Source organism: Thrips palmi, unplaced genomic scaffold (genome assembly GCF_012932325.1).
Source record: "Thrips palmi isolate BJ-2018 unplaced genomic scaffold, TpBJ-2018v1 HiC_scaffold_7, whole genome shotgun sequence".
Taxonomy (NCBI): domain Eukaryota; kingdom Metazoa; phylum Arthropoda; class Insecta; order Thysanoptera; family Thripidae; genus Thrips; species Thrips palmi.
The window spans coordinates 6,538,787-6,554,738 of NW_023144634.1; the positions used below are offsets into that span (position 1 = coordinate 6,538,787).

At 54.3% G+C, this 15,952-nt stretch overlaps 2 protein-coding genes across 3 annotated transcripts; one reads left to right on the top strand and one right to left on the bottom strand.

Annotated features, from left to right (window-relative positions):
- Positions 1-7,154: 7,154 nt before the first annotated feature.
- LOC117652521 (E3 UFM1-protein ligase 1 homolog) lies at positions 7,155-11,255 on the bottom strand. Of its 2 annotated transcripts, XM_034397485.1 has the most exons (13): positions 11,092-11,255; positions 10,693-10,838; positions 10,203-10,444; positions 9,925-10,114; positions 9,702-9,848; positions 9,423-9,598; positions 9,146-9,337; positions 8,913-9,065; positions 8,587-8,816; positions 8,191-8,509; positions 7,932-8,104; positions 7,641-7,852; positions 7,155-7,555 (listed from the first exon to the last, which is right to left on the bottom strand). In XM_034397485.1, exons 1-13 carry the CDS (start codon positions 11,169-11,171, stop codon positions 7,416-7,418), a joined length of 2,400 nt encoding a protein of 799 aa, XP_034253376.1. In that variant the 5' UTR covers positions 11,172-11,255; the 3' UTR covers positions 7,155-7,415. The 2 variants fall into 2 exon arrangements, with proteins under 2 accessions (XP_034253376.1, XP_034253377.1); XM_034397486.1 differs by lacking the exon at positions 10,693-10,838 and having other exon boundaries at positions 11,178-11,205.
- Positions 11,242-15,421, top strand: LOC117652522 (TOX high mobility group box family member 3-like). The gene is made up of 4 exons (XM_034397488.1): positions 11,242-11,464; positions 12,656-12,707; positions 13,677-13,956; positions 15,026-15,421. The coding sequence occupies exons 2-4, from the start codon at positions 12,656-12,658 to the stop codon at positions 15,123-15,125; spliced, it is 432 nt and encodes a 143-aa protein (XP_034253379.1). The 5' UTR covers positions 11,242-11,464; the 3' UTR covers positions 15,126-15,421.
- Positions 15,422-15,952: the final 531 nt, after the last annotated feature.

A 15,952-nucleotide genomic window follows, 5' to 3' on the forward strand; every position in this document is an offset into this window, starting at 1 on the left:
CTCCAGCGCGGCTCCAGGCCCCAGCGCCGAGAGTCCTTCCATGCGAAAAACAGAAACGGACCCCCGCGAGGAGCAGGAGATGAGCAGTATCACTTCTTACGAGTGTCGAAAGGCTTGGAAGGAGGCGGCGTCGCGTGGGACCGGTGTCGCGTCGCCGCGGCAGCCCCGGGTGGGGCGCCACCTCTCTGTCTCTCTCGCTCCGACGGGGCGCCCCGCGAGTGCGACAGAGACAGAGGAGGCGCGAAAGGCCGCCGCGGTGCTAAAAAGGTTTAACCTGAGCGGATAAAAAGATTGGTACACGTACTCGCGCGGCTAGGCGGGGGCAAAATTGCTTCAATTATTTCGGTCAAGTGTCTATTTTCTTTAAAAAGTGAACCAATCTGAAGGACGCGCGGCGGCCGCGCCAGTCTCCCGTCGATTTCGTCGCGTAATTGTTGGTTTCGGACGCGGAGAGGGCAGCCCCACAGGTTTGGCCACACCGACTGCAAGGCCCGCGAGGCCCTGGATGCACCGACCTCAGCCTGGCGGTAGCGCACGGGCCTGGCTGCCTGGCTGCCTGGCTGCCTGGCTGGCTGATTGCCTGGCTGCCTGACTGCCTGGCTGGCGGCAAGCTCGGAAGCAGGCAGAACTTTAATAAGCATCATCTCCAGAGAAGAGAGAGGGAGACAGCCTCAGCCTCCTATCTCTCTCGCTCCTGGCCCGCGGTGAAGACACTGCCGTGAAACGCATTCCGCGTGCCGGCCCGTCGGCGACACGCTGCTTTTTGGGCACGCACCACGACGAGTATCGCCTCGTCGCGCGGCCTGCCTCGCACTCGCGCGCAGGCCAGTGAGGGTGCGAGAGAGACAGAGCGGCAGGCCTCTCCGCGTCATGTCATTACCGTGCGCGTATTCGACGCGCAGGTTGCCCCACCGACCGAGGCACGGTGCGGGCGGGGCGGGGCGTCGGCAGACCGACCCCAAGGGGGCGTCGCTGTCCCCCGGGTTCAGGGCGCCCCGTGTAGGTGTCCGACCGGACTCGCGTTCGCGCGCTTACTTTCCACGCGGCAACAGCCAAGTCCGGCGCGTCCTGGGCGTCGCTCCGCGGCCCGCCGCCCCGCCGTCCCGCGCGGCGTTTGGCGGTTTTACGCGCGTCATCGGAACGCTTCCGCCGTGAGGGAGATCGCCTCGGCAGGCCGCGGCCGAAGGGTCGCTCCGTCTCTCTCGCTCCCACGGGGCGTCCCTCAGGCGTGCGAGAGAGAGGGCACGAAGCCTCCACTGCAGCGCGCCGCCGGCAGCCCAAGCAGGGCACAGTGCAGGGCATAAAGGCGAGGCGGTGCGCCTCCATCGCGGGAGCGGCGATTCCGGGGAATCACTCCGCCTCTCTCGCACCCCTTCGGACATCCCTGTGAGTGCGACGGAGACAGAGCGACGAATCGGCCCGCTGCAGCGCGCTGACCCGCCGGCGAAGGGCCGCCCGGAAGACAAGACCGCCGGGCCGATGCGCCCGATGCCATCACATGATTCACATGTGGCGGTCGAATAGCGAAACCGTCTCCCTCTCTCTCGCTGTGCCGGCGTGCCGCGAGATGGGCATGTTCTAGTGTAGGTGTGTGTTCTAGGCAGAGGGCGGTCCGGGGTCGTCTTTTGTTCGGCGTCAGCGACAGCCTTGGCAGCCTCGCCGCGGGCCCACTGCGGCCCGTCATTACCTGCGCCCGATTCCCTAAACTGCGGTCCGGGCCGGCCGCCGACGCGGTGCTCGACGCGGTGCTCGACGCGGTGCTCGGCGCGCGGGGCACCGGGGTGACGGGGCCACGCCGACGTCGTCCATCGACGCGCCGCGGACGTGACCGCGTCGCACTTCTTCGCAATGATGGCGAGGCTGCGCCCGCCGCGCGCATCTCGCGAGGAGCGAGAGAGACGCCGCGCGCCTTTCTCTCGGCGGCGCGGCGAGTGCGAGCGGGACGGAGAGGGCGACACTTTTTTCCTCTCTTTCTCGCGGCCGACTACACCCAGGGCGCCAGGGCCACGGGGTTGCGGCACAGAGAGCGTCGCGTCCCGAGCGGCCCAGGCCATGCGTGCGCCGGGCGGGGGGAGGGAGAGGGACAGAAAGAGAGAGAGAGAAAGAGGGAGAAAGAAAGAGAGACATATAGAGAGCCAGAGGATGACTGTATCTCGAGGGGCGGAGCGAGCGTGCCCCGATTAATCCCATACCGTTCCACCGACACGCGTGTGTGTGCGTGTGTGTGAGGGAGACGGGGATTGTGCGACACGTGTGTCAGGTACAGGGCATTTCACAATCTAGTTGGGGTGCGCGAGAGGCCGCCATTCCTGCGTGCTCATTCCGAAAAGTCGCTGCTCGGCGAGGGACACCAAAGAGCGCCCGTAGGCAACTTCCTCGGTCGCGCGCAGGCGTGCGTTGCTGTTGCCTACGCTGCAGGCGCTCGACGAGCCAGGCAGACAGACTGACTCTCTTCTTTACAGTGTAAGAGCGCCACGGGGCGCGCCAAATGAAGAGCGGCGTCCATGTGGCCTGCCTCTTTCTCTCTTTCTCCTCGATGCTCGGCACAAGGCGCGAGGCACAAGGCGGTGAGGCGTCCCTGCCCCCACCCTCCGCCGTCTCGTTACAATGAGACCGATGCTGCCATCGAGACCAATACGGCTCCAATAGGGGCAGTGAGAGTACCGAGTCAGCGGCACCATTAACTCCAGAGAGATTTCCCGCGAGGTCTCTTTCAGCGCGGGAAATTTCCCCGACGACGGTTTCACACTTTCTTTCTGCACTCTTCTCTAGACCCCACAGCATTTTTACATCCGAAAACGCGGTGGCAGCGCTGCGAACGGTCTCGACACGCCGCCACACTGCGATAAATCAACTCGACACAAGAAGTGCTATCATTTTACTCTCGCATTCACGCTCACTCACACACTCGCGCACTCGGGGCCCGACACAAAAAACGGGCGCAGCACAGGAGGTCGTCCGCGTCGTGACGGAGGGCGCCTCGCTCCCTGCTCCACTTTTCGGACGCGCTCTCCCGGTGCGCGAGGACGCGGCCGCAGTCACAGCCACGCACCGCGTTTCGGACGCACGGGTTGGTGCGTGTCCGTGTGACAGGGCCGAGCCGCGCGGCACGACGAAAGCACCGTATCGCACGGCAAAGCTCCAAAGCGAAGCTCTCGGCGTGACACCGGGCCATCACGCATGCTAGCTACTGCGAGGGAAGTCCCACATCGCGGTCACTTTTTCCACCGTCGCGTCTCTCTCAGCCCCGATGGACGAAATCGGGACCAATTTAGTTTTCCAGACTTCCTCCAGCTGCGACGAAAGAACTCCGCTATTTTTTTTTCATCCCTTTTCGTTTTGCAGTGTAGGCGAGGCCCGCGTAACCGACCACTGGGCCACGTGCATCCCGAAATTATTAATCGACTGCGCCGCGCCACGCCACGCCGCGCAATGGGCGTCCTGAATGGAGCCGGCCACGCCGCGAACGCCGCGAACGCCGCGAACAACGACGCGTCCTCCCCTTTTTTCCCGTTTTGCTCCGGCAACGAAACGAAACGAAACAAAACACCATTGAGGCCGGCCGGGCTGGCGGGGTGCCTGCCCCTTCCGCGCTTCCGGGAGGCAACATTTTCAAACCATCCGTCGCGCTTCACTTCGGTGTTCTGTTCTCAAGAGCGACGTGAGCGCCGCTCAAAGCTCAATCGCGCACATTTTCGCGGTGGTGTAGCAGCACGCGTTTGCAACATTGTCCGTGTGTGTGTGCGTGTGTGTGAGCGAGGACGGAACCAGTTGCGTCGCGGGGGGAAGGCGCACGGCCATTGTGCGGGGCAGTCTGCCTCGCAGTCCGCTGCCTCGTCACCCCGTCTCTCTCGCACCCGCACGGACCGCCCCACGAAGGGCACGAGTGCGAGAGAGACGGAGCGACGACAGAGCACTGTTCGGAGCCGGCGTGCTGCAGGCAGGGACGCCATGGCATCGCGCTGCTCAAAGGCGGTGACTTTAACCCGCTTCGATTTACGGCCGGAGAGAGAGAGAGACAGGCACACAACCCGGACACGCTGCGGGCCTGCAGGTCTCAGACAGGGGAAGCCCCAGATTCGCCCGGCCGTTAACACAGCACACTCCGGGACGATTATCGGCTCGTCGGTTCGTCAAATTGCCGCTACGATTGTTGCCGCCAATCAACTACTTTTACGTTGTTGTTGTTGTTTTTTTCACTTCGCGAACGGAGCAGGCTGATCCCGAGCAGTGCTTTCGTCGGTCCCGTTTCTTTCGCACTCACGAGGGGGTTCCGCAGCAGTGCGAGAGAGACAGAGCGTTGCAATAAAGAGGCCGCGGTATGAGGAGCGCCCCGAACGGGCGGCCGAATGGAGGATGTTATAACGACGCAGCTTCTCTGCGGCTAGGCAGACCCGCAGCACTCCGAGGTGGGGCGAAGACAAAGGCAGCGGCCAGCCCATTTACGGGAGGGATCACCACGCACGTCGTGACTGACATGTCTTTTAGGCGATTTTTTTTACGCTGCCTCTGCAGTTACATGTTTCGAAAAAAAAATCAGAGAACTCTGCACTTGCGTCTAAACGGCGTGTCGCGAGTCGTGTGGACGTGACAGCGAGAGTGTCCTGCGTCCCACAACAATACGTTACAGGTCGGAGAGCAACGGGGATTGGCAAGGGGCGGGGGGACGCGTCGAGAAGTCGATGTTCGCGATCGAGTCTTGCGGTGGCGCGGCTAGGCGCGGCGTGGTCTGCATGCGTCGCCGCGCCGTCACCGCGCGTCCCCGACAAAGCGGAGCAAGCGGGGCAAGCGGTGCACTCTCCACGGCCCGTGCAGGCCATTCAGGCCCTCACCTCGGAGTCTCCGGGTCGGCCGAGTCGCGGCCACGCGGCCACGCGCGGCCCGGAAGCGATAAAGGACAAGAAGAAGAAGAAGGAGGAGGGCAAAAGGCATGCCGTGCCTTCCATCGCGGTCATCTGTCCCTGGGCTGCCCGTCGTCCTGCATGTCCTGGCACACGGCCTCGTTGGCTGCCGCGCTGCTGTCAGCACGCCGGCGTCCTCATCGATGCCCCGATGCACACGCACACGCACACACACACACCGGTGCCCCCACACACACATACACACACACGACAATACTCGTCTCGAAACTTCCGTCGTCTGGTGATTTCAAAGTCACCGCGGCCACCCTTTTCTACAAATAAAAGTGCCAAGGCGAAAGAAACGGAGCGTTATTTTTGGATGCAGCACGTTGTGTTCCTCAAAACTGTCGATTTTTTTTATGTCGGTAGATGGCAGTAAGACTCTTAAAAAATAATGGAAAACTAAAAAAAAAAAACGCGTGTGGAAAATGAAAATTAAATTGACTGTTACTTTTATTTCCAGGGCGAGATTGGCATCTTCTCGTTGGAGAAAGCCATTTTTTTTCCTATTCGTCCAGTGTAGGAAATTAGCGCGATTTGGTCCCATCCAATCCCCGCGGGGCACTGCGAGGCGCTGCCAGGCGCTGCATGTGGGTGATGTGGGTGCGCACACGAGGCGGCGGCCCCGCGGCCCCGCGGCCTGCGAACTCCACCTCGTCGCTCCGTCTCTCTCGCACCCTTGAGGCGCGGCCCGCGAGTGCGAGAGAGAAGGGAGGCGGCGCGGTGGGACCGCTCCCATCATTCCGCGGTGCGGTGCGGCCCCGCCAGTGGCGGAACTCGCTCCAGCAGCTCCAGGCAGCTCCAGGTAGGCGGGGCGGGAATATGCAACGTAATTTGAATGTTTTCGACTCGTACATGACGTACTCGTGGCTCCACTTCCCGACGTTCCCGACGGCCACACAACAATGCGGCACTGGAGCGGCCCCTGCCGCCGCCCTGCCGCCGGGGCCGCGCCGCGCACGCCGCGCAAGCCGAGTCGCTCTACGGCAATGCATTGATTTTTCGACGGAAGAGAAGACTGAAAGAGAACACAGCGCATTGGCCAACCTCTGCCCTCCACCAGGCCGGCTGGACTAGTTCACGGGGCTGGACTTCCAGAACGAGATCTCCTCGCCCGCGAATCGCGCCACAACGACGAGGACTGTCCCGCGTGCACGCACACTGTCGCGGTGACAGCGTCACTCCAGTCTCCACCCTCTCGCACACGACAGACGCGAATCAGACAGAGAGAGGACACTCTAGGGCGACATCGCGACATGCAAACGAGCGACAGATTCGGAGCACCGCACTTTCCACTTGACAGAGCACCTCGCCTTCAGAGTGTGCTTCGGGCTGAGTGGCAATGTGGCGCACCGAGGGGCGCACCGAGGGGCGTACCGTGGGGCGTACCATGGTGGAGGAGGTCGCTGCACGCGCCGCACCGCGCCGCTGCTGCTCCGGGGATGGCGAGACGTACAGTGGAGGCGCGCGGCGAGCGGCGGCGGCTTTATAGCATTCGGCGAGCCTGCAGGGACGCAAAGGGCGGGCGGGGCGCACCGGGCACCGCACCGGGCACCGCACCAAGACGGGGGAGAGGAAGGAGGGGGCACGCCGACCTCGACCTCACGCTGCCTGGTGCGGCCCTAGAGGACCCGAGGGCCCGCAGGACTACGCGGGACTCGGACCGGCTCGGACACTGCTCCAGGACTACTCAGGGCCGAGCGACGTCCCCGGAGAGGGACTTCCCTCTGTCGCATGCTTCCCCCCTCTCTCTTCCACAGAGCTGGGTCCAGCCACAATCTCCAGTTTCCGTGGCAGTGTTTTGCAAGTGTTTTTAATTATTTTCGTTCGTGTTTGTCTTCCTATTTGCCTGCAGGACGGCGGCGGCGCGGCGCTCCTCGGCTTCTGGTTCCGGCCGGGATGTGGTTCATGATGTCCACTCACTCCCTTCCCCGCAAGTCCGACCGCGGCCGACACTCAGGGCGTGCGCCATGCAGTGGAGGTGTGAGTGGCGCTGAGTTAATCCGAAACAGCCGTTCCGTCTCTCTCGCACCGGCTGGGCGTTCCGTGGGGGTGCGAGAGAGACGGAGCGACGAGGCTTCGTGACGAATTACCGCGGCCAACGAGCCGACCATCGCCACGTCGCCACGCAGGGCCGCAAGCAGGAAGCCGCCGCCGCGGTCATTTGTTTAGAAAAATTTGAAGCTGAGTTGTAGGGGTAGTGTATGTACTGCGAGGTTTTGGATGAGGTGACTTACAGAAAAATATGGAGTATTAAACATTACTTAGTAAGTTTTTTTTTTTTTTTTTTTTAAAGAAAACATTCCCAAGGTTTAACAGGATTTTTTTACCAGAACTTATAACAATAAAACAAAGGTGAAAAATAACAGCCACAAGTTTACACAATATTGGCAGTCTGTTTCACTTGAGAAACAGGGGGGAAAAACCATCAACTGTTGTTGATTTTAGTTTGAATTACCATAACAGAATTAAGTATAAAAGCACAAATGTCTCCACTTAATGAGTTGGCCAAGATTATTCCTTATTTTCCCCCACCTTTTTAAATGAATTCGCTATCTCTTTAATAACAGACATCTTTTCTTGTAGCTGGAATGTAACAGTTTCTTTTGCACTTTCATCAGAATCATCTGTTGACAGAAGTTTCAAAACAAGATCTGTAAAAGAGAGCAAAAACACAATTCAACCAAATTGTAAACAAGGCGAAACAATCAAAGGATGTAGTAGAGTGAGTTTGCTCACCATAATATTCTTGTAAGGTTTTGAAGGTAGGCACTGGCAAATGAGGCTGAAGGAAAGCTAGCAGAATGTTGACATAACGACCAGATGCATGTAACATGTTTTGCGTTACACCTTGACACAGAATTAATGCAGCGATGTGCAATACTTGAGCTGGTTCTTGGGATGTATTCATTTGCTCAAGCAAAGCTTGCCGGTGCCCAAACACCATAACTCTAAATGTGTGAGAACATAAAAACATTAAAAAGGATGCTACAACCTGAATTTACTCTACCATGTGAATTTTGAATTTACCTTTCTTTTTTCTTGTCCGGCTTGCGAACAACAACATCACAAACTTCAGGGCCAAGAGCATAGTCCAATGCGGTGAAAAAGTCATCAAGTGATGAACCAGTTAAAGATTTGTTTAGTTTTTGAATAGCTTCTTTTTCAGATCCTCCAGATTCCTGAGCTACTTTTTGACGAGTCTGAAAGAAAAAGTGTCAGTGTATTCATAGCGGCAAAAAAATTTATTCCACTACAAAGAAATAAAATTGAAAAAGAGTTATCTTACCTCTTGTAGCATTTCTTTTCTGGAGTCCCACTGGAGCATGCGTTCCTGGGCAATGAAGCCAACTATCTCATTGGCAATGTCTGTACCAAATGTTTTTAGAAGATATTTGGAGAGTTGATCATGAGCAGATTCTTTGGCTGGTGGCACCACATCAGTAGAAAATCCTTTAAGACCTCTTTCAAACAATCGGATGTTGGTGATGAGGTTGTTAAGCTTCTCCTGCAGGTCATGGTGTGTCTTTCTGCGGGTGCCAACTTGATTTGACATAGTGCTATCCAACACAGCTTGAGCCACGTCAAGGGCTGTTTTGTTTACGGACCTAGAAAATGGAGAAAGTGTTAAAAGTATACATTCATATGTTTTAAAAAAAAACATCTGATGTGGAATACCACTTACAGGTGCAAATGTTTGGCAATCTCTTCTAACAAAGACACCTTGTCATCTTCATCCAAGCCACGAAAACTCTCTTCCTTTGAAATCACACTGATGATATCATGAATGGTTATAATTTCTAGGTTGGTGGGCTTGCGGCTAGAAATCACTGGAGCTTCATCATCAGAATCTCCACCTCCACGCCCACCACGACCACCCTTCTTCTTAGTTGATTTGGTCTTTGTTTCACGGCCCTGAAAGAGCAATCATGGAAATGCATATCAATAACTTTTATGATTCCTGTGCGGTCTGGCATCATCGTGCCATGACATTAAGAAATTTTACTGTACCTGAGTCCCGCCTCCAACTTTACCTCCTGCAGCCTTCTTCCTTCTCTCATCCCGCTTGTCAACCTTATCTTCTTTTATGTCGTCTTTCTTATTATCCTCTGGGGTTTGGTTTCGATCAATTTGCCATTGTTGGAAGGCTCCAGAAGATACACACTGAAAAATATCACTAAGAATCAGAGAAAACAAGGATAATTATCTCAAAATAAAAAAAATTGCATAGTGCTTGAACTTACTTTTTCTGCTTTTTGTTGCACAATGTCCTTGAGAGGAACCACCAGTTTGTTAAGAAAACTCTCAGTTACTACAACAGTGCTATTGAAGACTTTCACAGACGGCACACTACCGCCAGGTGTTTTAACCGTTTTGAGCACTTCTACTAAGATTTGCTCAGCACATGTGGTATCCAGAGCAGATGGTAAAGTAGGCTGCAATAAATAATTAATGTACACCTGAAATATTGTTCAAAACTAGCAGATTTTCAGCAAGTTTGGCAGGGTTGATGAGACATACCAATATATCAACCCATGTTCCGGTGCTGACAGCCTCTTCAATCGCACCTTTAATTTGCTCTAAAACGGATGGCCCAATAGCAGCACTGTCAAGAAATAAAAGATTCTCACCTGCCAAGTGCTTTTTGACATATGCCTGTCCATCAGATATACCAACCCGCGACATGGCATCATATTCTACAAATGAAGTGGGAATCAGATGTGTGGATTAGAGAATAATTCTAACAACATAAAGAAATTGATCATATGTTCACTAAATGTTACAATGTTTGAGAATTACCTAGGAACCCATTTTGTCTGTAGAATTGGTCAACCCAATCACTTTGGGATTTTGAGTACACTGAGGGCACATACATACTATTGGAGACTTGTTTGCCCGATAATGTTCCTGGCACTTGCTTTGCTTTTGCAAGTTCCTCAAACAGAGCTAAATGGGACACAAAGATAGTTAAGACAAGATAACTACATTAATGTTACGTTGATTACAGTTAGAGAACACTAACAGTAAAACAGTCGGTCTTGCACTCCGCACAGGTTCAGTAATGTGCTCACAGCTGTGGGTTTCATTATTCCAATGATAGCACCACGAATAGTGGCCATGTTCCTGGCAACAAAGGCCTCAGTGAAGAACACATTAGGGTCTCGAGGGTCTTGCTTGGCACGAATAATCTTCCCAAGATTTTCCTGCACCACCTGTCAAATAACCGTCATTTTAAAAAGGGATATCACAAATTAGAAGACTATGCAAGTACAAAGGTGAAAAAACACTTAGTGAAAATACCTTCTGAAGAAACTCATTTGGCAAGTCATACTGTTGTGTTAGGCTATTTGTTGAGACAAATCCTCGCTGAACAAGCAAATCGTTGATTTCTTCAGCTAGCTGAGTGATATATGTTCCATTAATAAGCTGACCAAGAACTACTGTTATATTACGACTCTTCGACTGCAGCTGAGCAGCTTTTTGTGTAATGTGGCTGAGATCAACATTTAGTATCTCGGCCAGGTCAACCAAACTGACCCGACCTGTGAAACACAAGAGACGTTGAATAAATACTTAAGAATTTTAAACAGTCCATCACTTAAAAAACATCACCGTGGACCACCCCTGAAATTCTTCCAAATGATTGGTTCGAGCCAAGGTAATTAGAAGTTCGGATGCTAGAAAACCGAAACGTTTTTCGATGCCACAGGAATCACCGATTACCGATCATAGAAAAGAGTTTGAGGAGTGGTTCATATTACCCGCTTTCACGGTACTAAGAAATCAGTACCTCCATGCACCTCCAGTTCATCTTTTAATTCTGTCAAGAGCTGTTGTGGTGTGACATACTCTTTTCCATCATTTGTGAAAATAATGTCTATTAATTTCATATCCACCAATTTGGTCATTAGTTCGACACAGTTTCGTTCTGACAGTCTGAAATTTGCAAATCAAATCAATTACAGTTCATGTGGCAGCTGAAGTTGTGTAGAAAAGAGAAAAATTACTTTGACATTCAGAACATTATCCTTTCATTTCTAAGTAATCCGCTTCAACTATGGTTTTATGTATTCAAATCAATAGAAGCAGAAAGTTAGAAAAGAGAGGTTATGTAACCTTAAGTCTTAAGTCGTAACTTTCTACGAAGGGAATACTTGTCATATGTCAAAAAATGATAAAATGAAATTACCGTTGAGTTGTGGAGATGAGCTGGGCTCGCTGGAAGCCAGCGGCCAGCCTTTTCACTTCTTCCCATTCAACAGCTGTCATGTTTACCAGGCAAAAGCATACGACGGCAACCAGACGGCAACATCCGCTGAGGGAGATGGAGGGGGGATGGGGGGGATGGGAGGTGCCCCCACCTGCAGCTACCGGCAGCCACCGGCAGCGACAGCAGGCGACAGCTAGAGCGACAGCCAGCGACCGCGAGAGAAAAGTGGGGCTGCCAGTCAGAGAGGCGTTGTTTTACTCTGGTGTTTTACTCTGTTTTACTCTGGTGTTTTACTCTGGTCTTTTACTCTGGTCTTTTACTCTGGTGTTTGCTTGCTGTTTATTCTTGCAAGGTGAGTGTTTCGGTGGCTGTGTTTTGATAGCTGTCGTAGTGGTTTCTGCGTGCGGGGGGTAAGTGGGACTCGAACCGAACGTGTGACCGACCCCATGCTAATAGATTCCTTGCGCGATGACCCTACCGGTTGGGTCATGTTGTGCGGCAGCAGCTCGGGCAGCAGGGCGGGTTTCGAGGGGTTCGTCGCGGCTGGATGTCCGCTGTCCATAGGACGCGCCTGTAGTTGTAGTTGCATTGTAGTGTAGTTGCAGCTGACCATCGATGCGTTTAGCAGTCTTGCGCCTGAGTCCTAGTGCACGGCGGACATGCGGTGTCGAGGGTGATGATGTGCAAGCGAGCAGCCAGCGCGCGGTTGGCTTGTTGACGGGTCATCCGTGGCGCTGGGGCCGGGGTGGGGCCCGCGAGCTTAGCTTCCTAACGGGTGTAGCGTTTCAGTGGCGGCGGGTCTCTGCCGAAAGGAGGGTCTCGAGGAAGGTGGCTGGAAGGAAAGTTTATTGGGTTCAGAGCAAGTATACGTCCGCACGGCTCGAGGGCGGCCTGTCTAGTGGTCTAAGAGAGGGGTCATGACCCCCCCCCTGACCCCTCCCCCTGCGCGTGCCACTGCTTGAGCCCCGCGCGGGCCGCGGGGCTCTGCAATGCCAGTGTGGTGACGCCGCGACGTCGGGGAGGGTGGCGCGCCGTCTCTCTCGCACCCTGCGAGACGCCCTCGAGAGCGACAGAGACAGAGCGACTGCTCGGGATCAGTCGGCTGCCCCCGATCATCGGGATGGATAATGCTGCGGTCGGCGTCGGAAGTCACCCTCGGTCACTTCCGACGGTTTCTCTTTACGCAATGCCACTCCGCTGGCGTGTGCCTGTGTGTGCGGTGTGCCTGCGCCCAGTGGCCCCTGCGCACGCCACTGGGTCAGGTAGGGGTACCATGCGGGACGCCCCATGAGTGCGAGAGAGACAGAGCGACAGCCTGCTATGGGTGCCGCGGTTGACTTGACGACGCCGGGCTGACGGCGTGGTGCCGCGCCGTGGAGATGAAGGGGTTCTGGGGCCTTCATAAGATGGCACCTCCTTTTTAAAATTCCAAATTTGTTTCCTTTGCAGTCGAACTTTATTGATGAACACCCACTATTCTCATTAGTATCATCTGCTTTCGAGTTATAGCGCTAACTTTTTTACGTTTTCATTGTGTTTTCAGATGGAGAGAGAATTATCTTTTTGCGACCACCACCCTCCTTCCGCCCGTGGGCGTAAGTATTATTTTTATTTATTTGCCTATCTATGTGACGGGATATCTCAGGGGCGTGATGGAATCTATGAGAATTTGCAGGTAAGTCAGTAACTGTAATTGTAACTGTAAGTGTAATAGCTATCGTTGCCTCTTCTCCTCCCCCCCCCCCCCCCCCCCCCGGACCGGGGGAGGGGCAACGCGGCACCTCGCCTCTGGAGCTGAGCTCCGATGAGCAGCCGAGCCGAGCAGTTTTGCTTGTTGGGTCTATCGGCTGCAATTTTTGAAAGTCCGTGTTCATGGTGAAATGACAATTTTTACAACACCACGGAACGGCAAACATTTCGGTGTAGGTGTAAAATGCAGTTTTTCCTGCTTCGTAAAAATAATCGCTTAAATTAAAATTTTACATGAATGGATCCAAAATTTTGTCCCGCGTGCATTGGTCATCGTTGCAAACATGTCAAACGACGCGTTGGAAATTTGACTCTCTAGACTAGGCCCAGTGCTATTGCCAGCTATTGCTCTTAGCGACTCGACCTCAATTAATTGGTCTCCTTTGTGTTTCGGACCCCGCGCGATGTGAATGCCGAGCGCCATGTTGGTTCTGCACGCGTTCTTGCAGGTGGCGCCTTGGTTTTCCATTGGTGGGGGTGGGCCATGCGCAGACAGTAGCTCCTGTGGCAGTGCAGCCCTTACACTCTAAATGTTGTACAGTGAAGATTCTCCATATTATGGTGAAAATGTTCCATATTATGGTGGTGCAGCTGACTTCATAATATACCTTTGAGAATTCACTATACCTTATAGATATTTTGACAAATTTCGTTGGTGAAAATCTGCACCATAATATGTTGGTGCAGCCTTTCACCGAAAGACATTTACAGTGTAGTGGCCCCGAAGCGCAATTTTTTTTTCAAGCCGAATGCCTCGGCGGGGCTTACAGCGGTCTGTTCATCGGTCTTTAATTTTTTTTTTTCTGCTTGTTTAGTGCCAGACGCGCCCCCCTCGCCGCCCGCGCAGGTTCTTGAACTGCAGGGGGAGCAAATGCTGCGGCGCCAGCAACTGCAGGGGGAGCAAATGCTGCGGCGCCAGCTACTGCAGGGGGAGCAAATGCTGCGGCGCCAGCAACTGCAGGAGCAACATATGCTGGAGCTCAAGCAACTTCAGGTGCAACATCAGATAGAAGAACACCGGACTCAGTTGAACCTCCTGCACCTGCAACTGCAGCTGCAGGAGCAACAGCTGCAGGAGCAACAGCAGCAATTATGGTAAGTTAGAACTCCTCCACCTCTCTCGGCCATGCGAGACGCCCCGCGAGTGCGACCAGGACGAAAAATGACTCTTCGTCTTCCACTGACTCGCGCAACGCCGCGGACGCGCTCTTTCAACTCGTGGACGCGTTGCTGCGTGCCCCTGCCGCAGGCTGATTCGCTGTCTCTCTCGCACTAATGGAGCGCCTCGTTGGGTTGCGAGAGAGACAAAGCGACGAAACGACTCCGCTGCCGCATGGGCATGTTTCTACGTCTCAGCCTGCAGTGCCTTGATGACTAAGCCAAGTGCAGCAAGCAGCACGTGCTGCGCGTTGTCGTTGTCACTCTGAAGCCGGTCAGCCTCTCTCGCGCTGTCCGAAAGGCTGCTCTCACTGCGAACTGGTGCGGTGCGTCCTAGTGCCTCGGCCGCCGAGAAATGGTTCTACTCTATGCACGGACGGTCTGTCGCGTTGTGCAGTGGTCCAGCAAGTTCAAGACCAGGCGGCGATGCCGTTCCGCACAACGCCAGAGCGCCGCGGGTTGCCTATCCTTCGGTTCGCAGGCGCTTCTGTGCCTGGGCCGCCGCCGCCGAGCCCGGCTGGGCCGTGCTGCGCCGTGTCCGGCCCGGCCGGGGTCCCGCGCGTGCTCTGTGCTCGGTACCGTATGGAAGCAGTTGGCTGTAAATGGTCGTTTTTCGGTAGGAAAGTGGTCTTTGGTCGGAGACAAGTCCGATTTTCAGACGACTTTACTTTGCGACAGCCTACCAGACGGCAGCCGCGCGGGATTCGTCGTCGGATTCGCGTAGCAAAATGCTCTAAAGACGACATCGGGACGAAAGACGAGAGGTGGCCCGCAGCCAGTTCGGCTATGCCCACTACTTGAAAGCTTCAACTCAATTTTAATAGCCTTTTTGTGGATCTTTACACCATCCATTTCTATTGTTAACTTTTACCTGTCTGTTGATCATTATTGTCTAACCAATTTCTAACCAATGTGTTAGGAACAATGTCTTCACTTCCTGTCAGTTCTTTGTTTACTTCTTCCCTGTTCAAAAAGTGCACTTATTAATTTTATTTGTTACTTTTAGGAATGAAAGCACCAGTACCAGCGCCAGCTCCTCATCCTCCACCAGCTCTTCTTCATTAAGTCCAATTGGTCATCAAATCTGTAAGCCAGAAGAGCTGTGAATCTGTGAAACTTAAAATTGTACTGAATGAAAGACCTTTTGTTCCACGCCAGGGGCATGTGCGGTGTGTTGTGTATGTTGGTGTGAAGCGGTCTGTTGGAAAATGCCTGTCTTGGACAGTTAAATATTTTTAAAGTGTGTGTCGCACCTGTACGGATGTTTCTTTCCCTTTGTGTGTGCTCTCATATGGTAACCTTTTACTAAAACATTGAACAATGTCAAAGGCTAACGGTACCCAATATGTAATAGACTTAACTCCCTCATTAAAATGATCTTCTTTCATATTTCGCGACAGCAGTTCCAACTCCCTTATTTTTCCATCTCTCCCCATCGTTCCACGTTCCCACGCGACACCACTCGGCTCTCGACTCCACTCTCAGCTGGCAACTTGTCTCCTCCCAGGACAGAGGTACAGCTGTCATCATGAGTTGAGCGCGAAACCGGAGCCAATAGGGGGCCGTCAGTGCTGAACGGTTGGCTTCACAAGCGGACTCGCAGATTTCATTTCAAAAGGCCAGCCGTCTATCTCGGCGTTTACGCCACACACAGCCAAAAGCCGCCTTTCACCGCCAAAACCTGTCGAAGTTCGTTGTCTAGAACGCCTGGTTGGCCTGAGAAGTGCCAGACGGGTGCACCATGGTGCAGGGGCTCGGTGTGGCGGGCTGTGATGGGCAGGACAGTCGTCACGCGAGGGGTGGCCGCGGAGGGGTGGCCGGGGGTGGGCCGCCCCTCTCGCGCTTGCCGAGCCCGCCGCCAGAGGGCAGGGGCGTAGCAGCGCAGGCTAGAAGGCGGTGCCGCCCGCCCTGCCGCGCTGCTGGGGCTGCTTTG

Coding starts and splice junctions, on each gene's coding strand:
- LOC117652522 (XM_034397488.1), top strand. CDS start 12,656: ATGGAGAGAGAATTATCTTTTTGCGACCACCACCCTCCTTCCGCCCGT. Junction 12,708..13,676: donor CCCTCCTTCCGCCCGTGGGC/GTAAGTATTATT, acceptor CTGCTTGTTTAG/TGCCAGACGCGCCCCCCTCG. Junction 13,957..15,025: donor GAGCAACAGCAGCAATTATG/GTAAGTTAGAAC, acceptor TGTTACTTTTAG/GAATGAAAGCACCAGTACCA.
- LOC117652521 (XM_034397485.1), bottom strand. CDS start 11,171: ATGACAGCTGTTGAATGGGAAGAAGTGAAAAGGCTGGCCGCTGGCTTC. Junction 8,817..8,912: donor AAGTTGGAGGCGGGACTCAG/GTACAGTAAAAT, acceptor TTGCTCTTTCAG/GGCCGTGAAACAAAGACCAA. Junction 8,105..8,190: donor GAAAAGAAATGCTACAAGAG/GTAAGATAACTC, acceptor TTTTTCTTTCAG/ACTCGTCAAAAAGTAGCTCA.